The following is a 15,570-nucleotide window of genomic DNA, read 5'->3' as shown; positions in this document are numbered from 1 at the left end:
GTCGTAAGGTCGCCGTGGAATTATAACGCGGAGTTATAACTTTTTTCATTTCTACGTTCGCTGTAGCAATTCGACAAGCCAAAAAAAAAAAAAAAATTGTAAAAAAAAAAAAAAAAAATATATATATATATATATATATATATATATATATATATATATATATATATATATATATATATATATATATATATATATATAGAATAAACAATGGTTACTGTCATTCGTTACCGTCCGTCTGGCCGCACGTTCGCCTTAGGGCCCCCTGCGGTCGCCTTGCGGGCACCTTGAGGCTACCTTGCGTCTGCCTTGAAAATTCTATGGCCGCCGCAGGGCCCCCTTAAGGTCACCGTGTGACATCAAATCAAAGACCGTACGGCAACCCCACATTTTCGGTCTCAACAATTTATAAATACGCCGTGCAGCTCCCCGAAAAATAAAAACATATGTGACTGCTACATTGTGTGACTATGGAAATACTGCGGCCGCCGTATAATTGCTAGTGGCCATAGATTTTGGAGACCCCACGGCCGCCGTGGAAAATGTGACTTAGGCCTAAATATGCCGTGCGGCTCCCCGAAAAATAAAAACATGTGACTGCTACATTGTGTGACCGTGGAAATACTGCGGCCGCCGTATAATTGCTTGTGGCCGTAGATTTTGGAGACCCCATGGCCGCCGTGGCAAATGCGACCTTGGCCTTAGCAGTACTTTTGCTCTGATTCATCCCAATCGCACATGTACAGAGAAAGAGAAGAGTGAGATTAAAAAAAAATTTAGTCTGCCTGTCTGGCAGTCAAACAAAATTGAAAATCATTCCAAACAGGAAACTTCTTGTTTTTGGTGGTCATAAGGACACAAACAACAGGCATGACGAACTCATTTAACGTGTTGAATGAGATGGTGTATAAGATACTGCATCCACAGTGGTGAACTTCTGAATTTGCTTTCCTCTGATCTTCCAAATCATTATTTTACTTCCATTGAATTATATACTTGAACACTGCGGAACACAAAATCATTGTTTTATGGCCGTTTTCACGCAGAACACAAATCGCCTTTTTAGCATTTTGAAAACCCTTTGGTTTCACAGTACTTGGACAAAATATTATGGCATTTTTTTCAGTCATAACAACCAATCAAATTTGTGCACGAATCGTTGAGGAAAGATAACTCTTCTTTGTGAAGTAGGTTTTTGCACTTTGTACACAATGTTGAGCACTTCCTCTTTCCTTAGATGTACCCAAGCACCTCTTTGTTTGGATTTGTTTGTTTGTTGGTGGAATAGAGTGAATGGTGTGGACAGTATAAGCATGACGATGTCCTTCAGGTTAAACACTCATTGCTGATCATACATTTTCCAGTCGTCGTTTACGACAGTCGTCGTTTACGACAGCGAAGGAACGGCCTGTTTGGTTGTTTGAAAGTTTTTTTTTTTGCACATACGGCCACGCACGTACGGGCACGCGAGAGCGAAGGAACGGCCTATGTGGTTGTTGTTTCTGGCACGTGGTTTGAAAGTTTTTTTTGTTTTGTTTTCACGTACGGCCACGCATGTACGGGCATGCACCTATGGGCATGCACTAGTCTATCTATAATTCCAGCAGTGTGTGTGTGTGTGTGTGTGTGTGTGTGTGTGTGTGTGTGTGTGTGTGTGTGTGTGTGTGTGTGTGTGTGTGTGTGTGTGTGTGTGTCTGCGACCGCAGTTTCTCGACGACCTCCGGTCCGATCGGATGGAGACTTGCCAGGAATATTGCCGGGGCCTCGCAGATGTGCCTTTTCGAGGTTTGATGTCAATCGGACGAGCGGTTCCAAAGTTACGGCCATTTATCTGTCAACCAATGACAAGACACGGTGCTATGACGTCAGGAATGACGTCACAATCAATGGTTTTTTGGGTTTTTTTGCACGATTAACGGTCCGATCCGATTGAAACTTGCCAGGAATATTGCTGTGGACCCGCGGATGTGCTTTTCAAGGTTTGATATTAATCGGACAAGCGGTTCCCAAGTTACGGCCATTTATCTGTCGACCAATGACAAGACACGGTGCTATGACATCACGAATGACATCACAATTAATGTTTATTTATTTATTTTTTATTATTTTTATTGTTTTTGCATGACTGACGGTCCAATCTGATTGAAACTTGCCAGGAATATTGCTGGGGACCCGCGGATGTGCCTTTTCGAGGTTTATGTCAATCAGACGAGCGGTTCCCAAGTTATGGCCATTTATCTGTCGACCAATATCTGCGAGAGAGGGGGACGGGAGCGGGGGGGATGAAAGTGGGGGCGAGAGAGAAGGGGGAGAGAGGAGGGGGAGAGAGGAAGGGCGAGACTAGGGGGAGAGAGGGGGCGAGAGAGAGGGGGCGAGAGAGGGGGGCGAGAGAGGGGGGGCGAGAGATAGGGGGGATGAGAGTGGGGGGGCGAGAGAGGGCTGCACATACTGGCACTCACCTATGGGCATGCACCTACGGGCCCACCCCTATTGGCCCGTACTAGTCATGATAAAAGAGCTGTACAATACGCCTATTATATCCATTATTATCATCGGCATTTATAGAATTTGTTGACCCAAATTTATCTGCACAATACATCAAAGGATGCCTGGACAATGCTATTTCCAAGCTACCTGGATTGATAAACCGGAATTCAAAGGATGGTTGGAGAAAGATCCCAGATGTCGATCTTCCGCTCGTTGTCGTGTGTGCCGCAAATCTTTCTCTGTGAAAAGCTTTGGAGTTTCTGCCGTCACCGTCCATGGTAATGTACAAAAACATCTACAAGGTGAGTGAATGTGTTTGCCTATTCTGATATATGATCAATGATCTTTTGGGCATTGAGTGATTGACCGAATTGTCTCGCAGTATGCATGGTATCTGGTATGTATTTGATTACAATGTAAATACATACCTGGTACTTTTCTATTTTTCAGCTATGAGGTCTGTTGGTTCAACTTTGGGTGGAATGGGAAATTATTTTAATACGGGAGTTGCGACAACCTCAGATGCAAATCCAGCACGTACTGCCCCTGCTCCTCAGCCTGCTGCCCCTCAGGCTGCTGCTCATCCTGTTCGAGTGCCAGCTTCTTCTAGACCTGGATGTAGTGGAACACAGACTCTCATAGCAGAAGTGTTGTGGGCAATGAAATGTGTCGAGTCGCATTATTCCTTTCGTTCGTGTGAGGGAACTTCTGATTTATTTAAAAAGATGTTTCAAGGGCATCCTGTTGCCGAAACATTTGCCTGCGGTGAAACAAAATGTGGATATCTCTGCCAATTCGGGCTTGCTCCTCACTTCTCTTCACTTCTAAAGAGTCGCATGAATAAAGACAGTGAATATGTTTTGCTGTTCGATGAAAGCATGAACACAAAGACTAAAAATAAACAATTAGACATTCATGTCAGACTTTGGCACCATGACCAAGTCCACACGAGATACCTAACATCACAATTCATTGGTCATGCTGCTGCAGCTGATTTATTGGAACACTTCAATGCATCAACTTCTATTCTATGTAGAAGTGGTTTGTTGCAGGTATCTATGGATGGCCCTTCAGTGAATTGGTCTTTTTATGACAAATTGGGGAAAGAAATGAAGGATGAGTGTGATATGGGCCTGATGAATATTGGGAGCTGTGGCCTCCATGTCATTCATGGGGCGTTCCAGACCGGTGCTCGTGAGACTGGTTGGGATCTTGGTGATATTCTCTCCAGTCCATACAAGCTGTTTAAAGATACCTCTGCCAGGCACAATGATTTTACTGATGTAACTGGGTGCAAAGACTTCCCATTGAAATTTTGTAAGCACAGATGGGTTGAGAATGGTCCAGTCTGCAGCAGAGTTATTCTATTGTGGCCTCACCTGAAGTTATTTGTTGAGGCATGTGAAAGCAAGAAGAAGCAACCAGCAAACCAACCAACCAGCAACTCTTACAAAACTCTGCATGGTGCAATGAATGATCAGCTATCTGTTGCAAAACTGTCTTTTTCAGGTAAGTAGCCAGTGCAGTTGAACCATTTTTAGCCTTGTACCAAACAGACAAGCCAATGGGTCCCTTTCTTGTTCATGATATTGAGAGACTTGTCAGAAATTTGTTAGAGAGGTGTGTTAAGCCAGTTGCATTACAAAATGCTTCTACTGCATATTACTTGTTGAAGCTGAATCTTGAAAGGGTAGAAAACAAAAAGATTGAAGTTGGTTTCAAGGCTGAAAGTGAACTGAAGTCCCTCCTGAGAACCAAGGCCATCAGTGAATGCCAGGTGTTTCAGTTCAAAGAAGGATGTAGGCTATTTGTGGTGAAATGTGTCAACAAAATCTTTGAAAGGTCTCCTCTTGAGTATAGTTTTGCCAGAAATATGGCTTCTCTGGATCCCAGGTTGATGCTGACTGATCAAGAACACTCAAAGTACAAATTCAAATGCCTGTTGGAAAATTTGGTGACTGAACAGAGTTGATGGTGATAATGTAGATATGTTGGTTGCGAGTTACAAAGAATTACCTCAGGATGTAGCAGGGTGTGAACTGAAGTCGAGGTTCAAGGACTTCAAGGTTGAAGATGACAGGGTAGATGTGTTACTCTATGAATGTGTGAGTAAAAACAAGAAGTTTGAGAAGTTGTGCGGAGTAGTTCGTAAAGTGTTGCTTGTTTCCCATGGTCAGGCGTCTGTTGAGAGGGGTTTTTCCCTCAACAGACAGATAGAGAAGGACAACCTGGGTGAAGGCATGCTTGTGACACTGAGGCAGAATAATTATTGATTATTTTGTACTGGTAGGTGGAATGCTCAAAGTTGAAATCACAAAGGAACTGCTATCCTCAGCCTCCAGTTCTCGACATAAATAACATTAATACCTTGAAGAAGAGAAAAGAAAGAAAGGGCAAGAAGCCATCCAAAGAAAACGAAAAATGGTTGAAGATGAAGTGGATGGTTTGAAAAAGAGAAAGAAGGTGTTGGAAACTGACATAGGTCTGACCACATTGTCAGAAAAATATGCAGATGAGGCTGAGGCAAAAGGTGGCAAAACTAGCCACAGTCTTCTGGTAAAATCAAATGCTCTCAGGCACTCTGCCAAGCAAAAACGGGGGGAACTCAAAGTTCTTGAAAGAGAAATTGAGGAGAAGGCTAAATCCTTGCCTGTTATGTCCTAATTGGATATTACAATGACATTTAGCTTACAAAATGTACTGTTCTGTAGTGTAGAAGCAGTCAGGAGCTGCTGCAACTTTGCAGGTGGCAGCACCTACAATAACATTTTAACATAACACATTAACATTGAGAGTGCTGCCATCTGGAAACTTGTGACTGCTCCTGGCTGATTCTACAGTAACTGTGAAGTGAATTTGCCAATTGGCTGTGTGGTGCGTTGTGCCTTGTCGACTGAATAAGCTCCTGCTGTGTTCTGTATGTTCATTATTAAAATAGATTTTTTGTAAACTTCCTATCTTTGTTTATTTCTAGGTGACTCACCTCAATTTACCCCTGGAATTTCTAGGATGTGGTCCTTAAAAAGGGGTTATTTTAGCCCTTAAAAGATCTTTAAAAAGACATCTCAAAATAAGTGGGAACCCTGACATGGTCTGGCAGCCAGAATTTCTTCTTTTTTTTCGATCTGGGTTCCTTTTGATGTATTTTTTTAATGCGGTTCACTTGGCTGTTACTGGATGGGTTTGAGGGTAGCGGAGTAGCAGCTGAAATGTGAATTCTTTCCAGGTCCCTCCTGATGACTTAATCTTTGCTTTTTGCTTGTTTGGGCTCCTGATTACTTCAATGCAGGACTGTTCCTATTTGGTCTTCTATTTGATTTTAATTGAATTCTAAATTCTCATTCTAAATTCAATTGAATAATAATAAAAACTGTCATGGGTCAGGGTCAGGTGTCCAATCAAAGCGGGACATTTTGGTACCTGGTTATCACTGCCAGCATTTATATAGTGGCAGTTCTAATTATGTCTCATTAATTTCGTAACACACCAGTACTCAAACCCCACACAAAATCCACCACAGAAAACAAGTCCTGGTGAGGTTCCCCCACTGGTGAGATGAGGCAAAACCCCAATGTAACTGTTTTTGATCAGGTTTGGAATATGACTCTGACGAGGTACCTCGTGGAGAAGTGTGCTACCTCCTCTGCACCATGCATTTATAATTAATCTTTTGCATTGTGGTAATTATAATAGCTTACACATTTTAAACAATGTATCCATGTCTAAGAACATAAATATATGTGGTATCTTCCTATGTCCTGCAATGAACCTCCTGTTGGGCTGTTACCTCACTATCCTATATCTCTTTGCTGACGACTCCACCCTCTGCCGTACCATCGGTCATCCCTCAGACCGGTAAGCAGCAGCTTCTTCGCTCACTGCTGATCTGGATAAAATCACAAACTGGTCCAACACGTGGAACATGTCTTTCAATCCGGACAAATCTCACACTCTCGCGATGTCTCTTCGAAACGACCGTTTAGAAACCCCCTCCCCATCCACTTTCTCAACAATCCTCTGGAAGAAGTCCTTTCTTTCAAGCTTCTGGGTCTCACTGTCTGCCATGACCTTTCCTGGGAAAGCCACATTTCAAACCTTGCCTCCAAAGCCAGTCGCTGACTGGGAATCCTCCGTCGTGCAAAGTCCTTCCTCGGCCCACCTGAGCTCCTGACCACTTACAAAGCTTTTGTCCGCAGCCTGATGGAGTATTGCTCTCCCCTCTGGGCTGGTGCTCCTGCCTCCCACCTTTCTCGGCTTCACGCTGTAGAAACCAAGGGATTTCGGATCATTGGCATCTCCCGCAATGAGGCTGAGTCTTTGGGCCTCTCACTCAATCACCGCAGGTTGGTCAGTGGTCTTTCTGTCTTCTACAGTCTCCTCTCCAGCCTCACCCCCCTGCTGTCTCTGCGATTTGTCCCCACCACATTTCCGCAGGGCGCTCAAGGTCCGCCAAAAACCCCCTTCTGGTAAAACTACCAAAATCACGAATCACTGCTCACCTTCACTCTTTCATTCCTCTTTTTTCCCGCCTTTGGAATAAACTCCCTCACTCTATTCATTCCCATTCTTCCCTCCAGGCCTTCAAAACAGCTGTTCACCACCACCTCTTATCATCCCCCGTCCAAATCCTCGATCTTTTTTACCCCCGATAATCCACCCAAGCCCACCTCCTTCAAATTCCCTGCTTTCCTTCCTGAAAGTCCCTGTAATGTCCATCTTCCCATGAAAGTTCCCCATGTTCCCCGTTCCATCCCTCTCCCTTCCACAGATCTCAAAATGTCTCTGTTCCCCACTATTTTGTCCTTCCCACTCCCTCCCCTCCTGTCTCATGCCCCGCCTTGATGTGCGTTGTGTGTTTGCTCTCATACGAGCCTCGACAAGGTATACAAAAAAAATCCTTGTGCTTTCAGAAGCAATTTCGTTTTCACAAAAGTAGAAACAACTGCTTCTTTTGGGAACAGCCTGGGGGGGTGGGTGGGGGAGATAGTGGGGGAGGTCGGGCAAATGTAATTTGTGTGATGGCTAATAATTCCCCTTGTCTGCAACAGCAGTCATTTCCACGATGGCACGTGCACAGGCGAAAATCGCAAAAATCGAAAATCTCGCCACTCCCACCCACCCCTTTCGATTTTATATTCATGAGGTTTAATTAAGCACTTCACTGAGTGTTTGAAAGATATGCTCACCATTGTGATTAATCATAATGAGTATTTTGTACATGTGAATTGTGTTCTTGCAGAAACCAGTTGAGGGTATTATTACCTACCTTCCATGATGTGCCTGGATTTGCTGTGAAATGTTGTTTGCACAATATTCGAGCTGCAAATGCAAACAGGTATTATGACTCGCACTCGATGTTCGTGTTGTTTTGGCTCGGTTGACTCATTTAGTAATGCAAATGTCCAACCAAACAATCTAATGCAGAGATACGGTCTCATCATCCTTATGAAAATACAATGACGGTGTGATGATTTTATGAAAACCTCAAAGAAAGAAATATATTGAACATTGCATGAGGATGACTATGACAGTAACAACTATCGTAAATTTTGTTTTGATTTCTCAAAACCCTCTTGCAGCCATTGGAATGTGTGGAATCATGAAGCAGTACACCACTTTACCAAGCTTACGGGTTTCTCGACAGTCTTCCTGGGTGACGTTCTCTTCATCAAGTCAGTATATCATGATCATGTTTGATTTCAGTAACTCATATTGGTTTTAGAGCATGTGTTTCATTAAGTAAAGAAATACCGATATAAAGAATATTAATTTGAAGTGAACTGCTATGGCTGAAATCCTTTACCGATAAAGTGCCAAGTTCAATGGACTGACTCTTAAGTTCCTCTCCATGCCGAGTAAAGAGATAACGTTGAGGAGGTTGAAAGTTGCAATTTTATTTATTTACTTATTTATTATTGTTTTAAATTTATTTGATTTTGGTGAAGATCTGAATCTGGGTCTGGATATGAGAATTATTTAGTTTTTGGAGTGATTCTTCACCATTGAGAGGTGAGGCCAAAACCAATATATCGCATGATATTTCAAAAATGCATTGGGCCCGATATGTTCTCATGGATCAGGCATTACCTGGTGGAGGTATGCGCTCTCCTGAGTGCCATTCGAGTTTATTATTAGTCTGGCTCCAAAGGGGAGAATATTTTTATTGCTCACTCTGACGTCATAAGCAGCGGTTTTTGTTGTTTTTTTTGCTTCTTCAATGAGTAGCATTAGAAATGGTTCGGTACTTATGGAAATTTTTTTGTCAGGTTCGAACATGCGCATCTGCTTTCTCAAGCGCCTCTCAGCTTTGTGTGCATCCTTTTTTTTGGTCTGGATGCCCCTGAACCTCCCCTTCTTCATCTTTGCTCGCATGTTCTCCTTCGATCTATTTTTAGATCCTCGTGGAGGATCTCTAAGTCTTACTCACGTTGTTGTTCTTCATCTTCTTCTTGTGGACTTTTTTGTTTCACAGCCTATAGTTTTCATCGAAACTTCCTGAAACTTGGCATATATATGTAAAAATACCCTGCGCAGACAGTAACTATCTCCGATTTTTAAAATTCCTCCTAGAAAGAAAGTTATGACGTCAAAATATCTCCGCTAATGGAAATCGCCTAAAAAATTATCTCCGAAGCTTGGCAAGCTTTTTGAATTCTGTTTGTGGGAATCGAACAGGGCATTAGCAGAGATGAATTACCAAACATATGATACTCATATCTATGACGTCATATCAATTTTATGACGTCATTCCTATTTTTTGACATTTTTTGTTTCACAACCCAGAGTTTTCATCGGATCTTCGTGAAACCTGCCATGTATATGAAGAAAGCCCACGCGCAGGCAGTAACCATCTCCGATTTTGGAAATTCTTCCTAGAAAAAAAGTTGACGTCATAATATCGCCACTAAGGCCTATAGGCGAGTGGCCAAATTAAAAAAAAGGGGCCTAAAATTGTGAGAAACCCCTACCCATGGTAGAACAAGTCACAACCTATTTTATCTTGAAGAGGGATGTTTGGGGAGTTAGAAAATCATGGTTGTGAACCTGATATCATTGCACAACATTTTGAAAATCACGTTTACATATGTACCACTGCAGACTGCAAAATTGGATTTAATCGCCGCCGATTTTGGCTCATATTGGCTCATATATTTGTTAATACTGGTGCTACAAACACAAATTTGGAACCAAAATGTGCGGAATGATGACATATATATATATATCTGTAAAAACCATTTGTGATGTAACAAAGGCTTTTGTGTGACCTACAGGCAAAAATAGTGGAATTTTACTCAACAAATCAGCTTCGGGTTTACCAATAAATATCAACAAAAACATTAATTACTTCAAAAATATTGGACTTGCAGTCATACTTGTTACATTAACATAATCCAAGTTTATTTACCCTTTGAAAAATATATCTAATGATATAATTATCACTGAAATGATATAGTTATAACTGAAATCATATGTCGCCCAACTAATGCTGACCGATAGAAATCCCAAAGCAGATATGCAACATTAAGAATTGACTTAAGATTCTGACACAATTGTGAAAGTGACTTTTATAGACATCATGTTGATATAAGCTATTTCACATATGACGATAATGAATTCATAACATGCACTGTAACTTATGTACATCTATTACATGAAGTAATACATGTAATACATTTAAAAGTTCAGTCACGCTCTTCATCAGTGCTGTCGTCAAAGACAACAGAATCATCAACATTTGGACAATCGTCTGCACTACACGAGCAGAATTCAGTGCAGCTCAGTCCTGCAGAGATACAATGACATGTTCTGCTCTGCCTACAGTCATCGTCGATGCAGCGAAGGTTTTGAATAACTTTGGGGATGTAAATATCCTCCGAGGCAGTTTGATCAACAGCCACAGACGTGAGGAAACGTCTCACCTCATCATAGGACACACAGTGTCCTAATTCATTAAGCATGTCAATGAGATGCTTGCTTCCCAATTCATGATGCACCTGCAAGGCTAAACCAAGCGTTATTGTGGAGTACACTCGACGTCTCTGTGATATTATAGTGTGACAAATGGCGATAGTCCTCAGGTTGTTCTTCATAACACCTTCATCACTACAGCTGGTTACATTCGTGTGTAATTTCTCACTGGTGCACCACTGAATAAAGTCGTAGAGTGTATTAGGAACAAATTCTGCACAGTGCTGAATATCTGTTTCCTCGACAGGTGCATACATATTTCCAACATGCTCGATATCAGCCATGTGCTTCCTCAGGATACCAGCTGCAGCATGCAAAGTGTGCATTTTACTATCTGTGGCTGATAGTACATCAGACGGGATGTCTTCATATTCTGGTTCATCAGTCATGCTCTGCAGAATCGTGGCTTTTCTCAGGGCATCACATAAGGTCACAGAAGAAGAGCATATGATGTTAGTGTGGCCATCAAATGTTACACAGACTATTTGGTCACCATAATATTTAGTTAATCGCTCCTTCAACTCCCAAGTTTTATACTGTTCTGCATTCGTGGTACCCAGTGAAACCAAATATCCAACGTATTCATCTTTCAGATGAACGAGGATTGTTACTGTCTTAGTTTTGGAGAATACAGTTTGTTCCAGATAACATTTCAGTTCATCAAAAGCTTCATCATGTAATGTGCCCATTGTTTCCTCTCCTGATTTACGAATTGCAGCAGTGATGTTCCTTTCTGAAATATAGTGTGAATAGCATAGCCTGTGGTACTTGGCATCATAGGCGAACAAATCTGGAAAGGCAAGCATGCGCATGTGTATTTTATTGTCTTGTCTTTTGTCAGCTGCTGCCAGAACTTTTTCTCTGGTGGACTGTCCAGTTCCTGTAGATACCGGTGTAAGCTTGTTTCTGGAAGTGTTGGATTTTCCACAAATGAAGCAGTTAGTCCTGATGTCAAACTCAGCTGTTTCATTTCTGCTGATTCTTGTGTGTTCTGTTGCCGCAGACGTGCATGGTTGCTGGTCACTCTCACTGGGTTTGGATGTGGAGATATTTGACTTGCTGGTATACTTGGCCCGACACGATTTGTGGAATGATACTTTCAAATCAAGACTCAATATGTCTTGTTGCAAAGGCCAAATACTTTCGTAAACGTCATCTTTTCTGATTTGACTTGCTTTGAAGATTGCACTCAAACTGTTAAATGTTGGGTTCTTTACAAGTTCTTGCTTTTTAGGGTTGAGGGGTTTAAAGCATATGATGCAGTGGTCAGTGTCAATTTTACGACGCTTCACAACAGGTGGTTCCAGATCCATAATTACCGATCAATTGTCAGCACAAGCATCTGAAATGAAATAATTAAAGATAAGTATATATCAGTAGTTTTAGAAAAAGGCAATCAAGCTCAAAATTGATTTTCTGCAACTGGATTTAAAATCATTCTTGTTTGGTTAATGCATATACATGTATTATAAATGAATCAATGTCGGTTACTTTTAGGGGGGGTGACATATGGTTTCGGTAATAACTATTAATTCAACTGATTTATCTTTATAAGTTAAATTTCTAAAAAGGAGAATGATAGAGGGTTATTTTGATGTAAGATGTATTAATACAACTCAAATACTTATGAAGAAATTAATTGTTTAGTTGATATTTATTAGTAAACCCAAAGCTGATTTGTTGAGTAAAATTCCACTATTTTTGCCTGTAGGTCACACAAAAGCCTTTGTTACATCACAGATGGTTTTTACAGATATATATATATATATATATATATATATATATATATATATATATATATATATATATGTCATCATTCCTCACATTTTGGTACCAAATTTGTGTTTGTAGCACCAGTATTAACAAATATATGAGCCAATATGAGCCAAAATCTGTAGCGATTAAATCCATTTTTGCAGTCTGCAGTGGTACATATGTAAACGTGATTTTCAAAATGTTGTGCAATAATCTCAGGTTCACAACCATGATTTTCTAACTCCCCAAACATCCCTCTTCAAGAAAAAATAGGTTGTGACCTGTTCTACCTTGGGTAGGGGTATGCCACCCAAAACCTCATTTGGCCACCAGCCTACTAATAGTCCGTGAGCTGGACCCCCAAATTTCAGAGATCGGTATCAAACGAAGGGCAAAGCGGCATGTCATTTTTTTGGTTGGTCATAATGTTTAGTTTCGGAAATCGCTTGCTGGCCCTTCGTGCAGGTTCGTTTTTAAGCGATATCCGCTGGGAGGCGCTTGTAGGGTGTAAAAATAACAATTCCTTTTTTCGCGGTATTTTACGTCTCTTCATATCCTGCATCTTATCCAATGCTCGACTGAGGTGATTTCCTATTATATAAAGTCGATAAATCCTTAAATTTAGAGTGGAAATTAACTGCAAATGAATTGAATTTCAAACGTGTAAATGTGATTTTCTCTTATTTCACTGCACGCAGCTAATATCCGTTTTGTCAAGTTTGTTTTACACCAAAATATATACATCTTTCTAATATTCTTGCTAGTTTGTAAGTAGAAATATTGTCGGAAATTGGAATCTGGCGAGAGTGAGTTGATATTGATATATATAAGGATCTCTCCTGCAAATGGCGTTGCGTTACCAAGTGCTTCAATCATTGACGGCATGGCCCTGGTCCATAAGATGAGTGGTGACAACCGAACATTTGCAGAAGTTTCTGAGGAGCTGTTCCAAACTGTCATGCAGAGCTACCCAGGCAGCAAACACATAGACGTAGTCTTCGATGTCTATCAGGATTTCTCCATCAAGAATGCAGAACGAGTAAAGCGTGGTTCATCTCAAGAAGTCCTGTTTTCGGTTATCATCCCAACACATAGCTTAAAGAACTGGAGGCGTTTGTTGGCATGTTTTGCAAGCAAGGAAAACCTTACCCACTTCTTCGCTCAGGACTGGCAGAATAAACAGAACAAACTTGGTGCAAAAGAGCTGTTCGTGACATATGGTAGCTAGTGCTTCAGGATTACAGAGGATGGAGTCACATTGGATGTTCAGCAACTTGCTTCAAACCAGGAAGAAGCTGATACGCGGCTATTGTTGCATGCAGCTCATGCCGGGAAATCCAAATTCAAGTCAGTCGTCATAGTGTCAGAAGACACTGATGTCTTTATCTTGTGTCTGGCATTCTGCAGGAGGATACCGTGCAGGCTATACATGCGCGTCGCTGCAAACGGCAGGAACAGGATACTTAGCATTGACAAAATGGAAGAAATGATGGGGGATGAAGTTTGTCTGGCCTTGCCTGGCCTACATGCATATACTGGATGCGATACGGTCAGTGCCTTTTCTGGTGTAGGCAAAATCAAAGGCTTCAAGCTGATGTGCAAGGAAAAGGTGTTCCGCGATACTTTCGCAGCTCTTGGCGAAACCTGGTCCCTCACAATTGACATGTTGTCGGCACTGGAGTCATTCACCTGTCGCCTATATGCAGCCAGGACTCCTGAGACGGGCGTGAATGCCCTGAGGTTCAGCATGTGGCGAGCGAAGAAGGAGGGAGTCGAGTCTGGACAACTACCTCCATGCACGGACTGCCTGGAACTACATGCACATCGAGCAAACTATCAATGTGCAGTCTGGCGACGGAGCTTGGAGGCCAATCCTGATGTGCCAGCACTTGAGCCTGGGTATGGCTGGGTCATTGTAGACGACGGCAATCTGGATGTTCTGTGGATGAGTGGTCCACCTGCACCACAAGTAGTACTAGAGTTCATGTCATGCAAATGCCGCCGTGTTTGTGAACTCCCAACCTGCGAATGTATGGTCAATGGCTTGAAGTGCACAGACGACTGTAGGCTGAAAGACTGTACCAATATGACAGATGACATAGAGGACAACCTTACCGATGGCTATACTTCAGAGGAAGAATCTGACAGTGGGGAAGAATAAGTGCAAAGTACAGAATCAGACAGCTGTTATCATTGCCTCCCACTATGTTGTATGTAATTACCAATGAAACGTAGTAGTGAACATTGTATTTTCGGGGTACTTGTGGCTAATTACTTCTGGCCACAAGTCTACAGTGTCAAAAAAGAGAAAGATCAAGTCTGGTTTAGTCTGTCGTGCGTTCCGAATCATATATTTGGGGCCTGTTACATCCCCCCGTCGGATTCCCCATACTTTCAACTCAATGTTTTTGCTACCATACATGAAAAATGCATTAATGAAGAAAAGGTATTTATTATGGGCGACCTTAATGCACGAATACCAAACCTTGAACGTTTTAACTCACAAAACGGTTATTACACAAGAAACCCAGACACAAGATCAAACCAACACGGTCAAATTATTTTCGATTTGTGCAAAGAGATGAACGTTCAGCCTATAAACCACTTTAATAATAACAATCTTCACTGTGACGGCAGGATGACATTTCGACAACGTAAGACATGGATCTCGCAATTAGACTGGACCTTGTGCTCTACAGAAAGCATCTCGTTAATAAAATCATTTGAAGTTATTCGAGACGAAAATCTCCCGACTAATCATGCAGTCCATGATAGCTCTTCCGTTACAACTATAATGAACAGCGATCCGTCTTCCGTTACAAAATTTTGCCACAAAGTTCTTAAACAGATTTACGACTTTTGATTCTTAACAAAAGTAAAATTTTCCATCTTGACTTATAGCATACCGCTCCATGAACACTACAAAATTAACTTTATATTAATGGACTACTACTATATATCTAAGATGTGTATACTTTCATGCTTTACCCTCTGAATGTGATGGTGGTCAATAAATAATAATAATAATATTGGACAGCGGCAGTATGCTTGAACATATTGTGATGTAGGCGTGACATTTTCTATGCTGACTGCAATCAACGGCACTTTTATTTGGCACAGACTTGCCTCTTCCCATTTCAGTTTGCAAATCGAGAAAATGCCGACTGGTATGGGCTCCAGTCGAACTTCTGCAAAGTCGGTCTCGTTGATTTTAAAGATATTGGAGAAAAATGCGTTTGAAGATTGAAAAAGTAGTTCATTCTCATTAAATAAATTACATATATAACGTAATTACACCATATTATTTCATCAAAACACAAATTGATCTTGACAGTGAGATAATATATACATTTTACTTCGCAA

General features: G+C 41.4%; 1 protein-coding gene and 1 pseudogene across 1 annotated transcript in view; one reads left to right on the top strand and one right to left on the bottom strand.

Moving 5' to 3' along the window:
- LOC147029445 (uncharacterized) overlaps nucleotides 1-15,570 on the top strand; it is a 127,741-nt gene that overhangs the window by 79,728 nt on the left and 32,443 nt on the right. Inside the window, 2 exon segments of the mRNA XM_085872124.1 lie at nucleotides 7,724-7,819; nucleotides 8,064-8,156. Of these exon segments, the coding sequence (XP_085728250.1) occupies nucleotides 7,724-7,819; nucleotides 8,064-8,156 (189 nt within the window).
- LOC147029447 (uncharacterized) lies at nucleotides 10,167-11,508 on the bottom strand (annotated as a pseudogene).

This window comes from Eptatretus burgeri, chromosome 3 (assembly GCF_056783735.1).
Source record: "Eptatretus burgeri isolate ZD-2024b chromosome 3, Ebu_testis_v1, whole genome shotgun sequence".
NCBI classification, from domain to species: Eukaryota; Metazoa; Chordata; class Myxini; order Myxiniformes; family Myxinidae; genus Eptatretus; species Eptatretus burgeri.
This window is presented reverse-complemented; position numbering and strand designations above follow the sequence as displayed.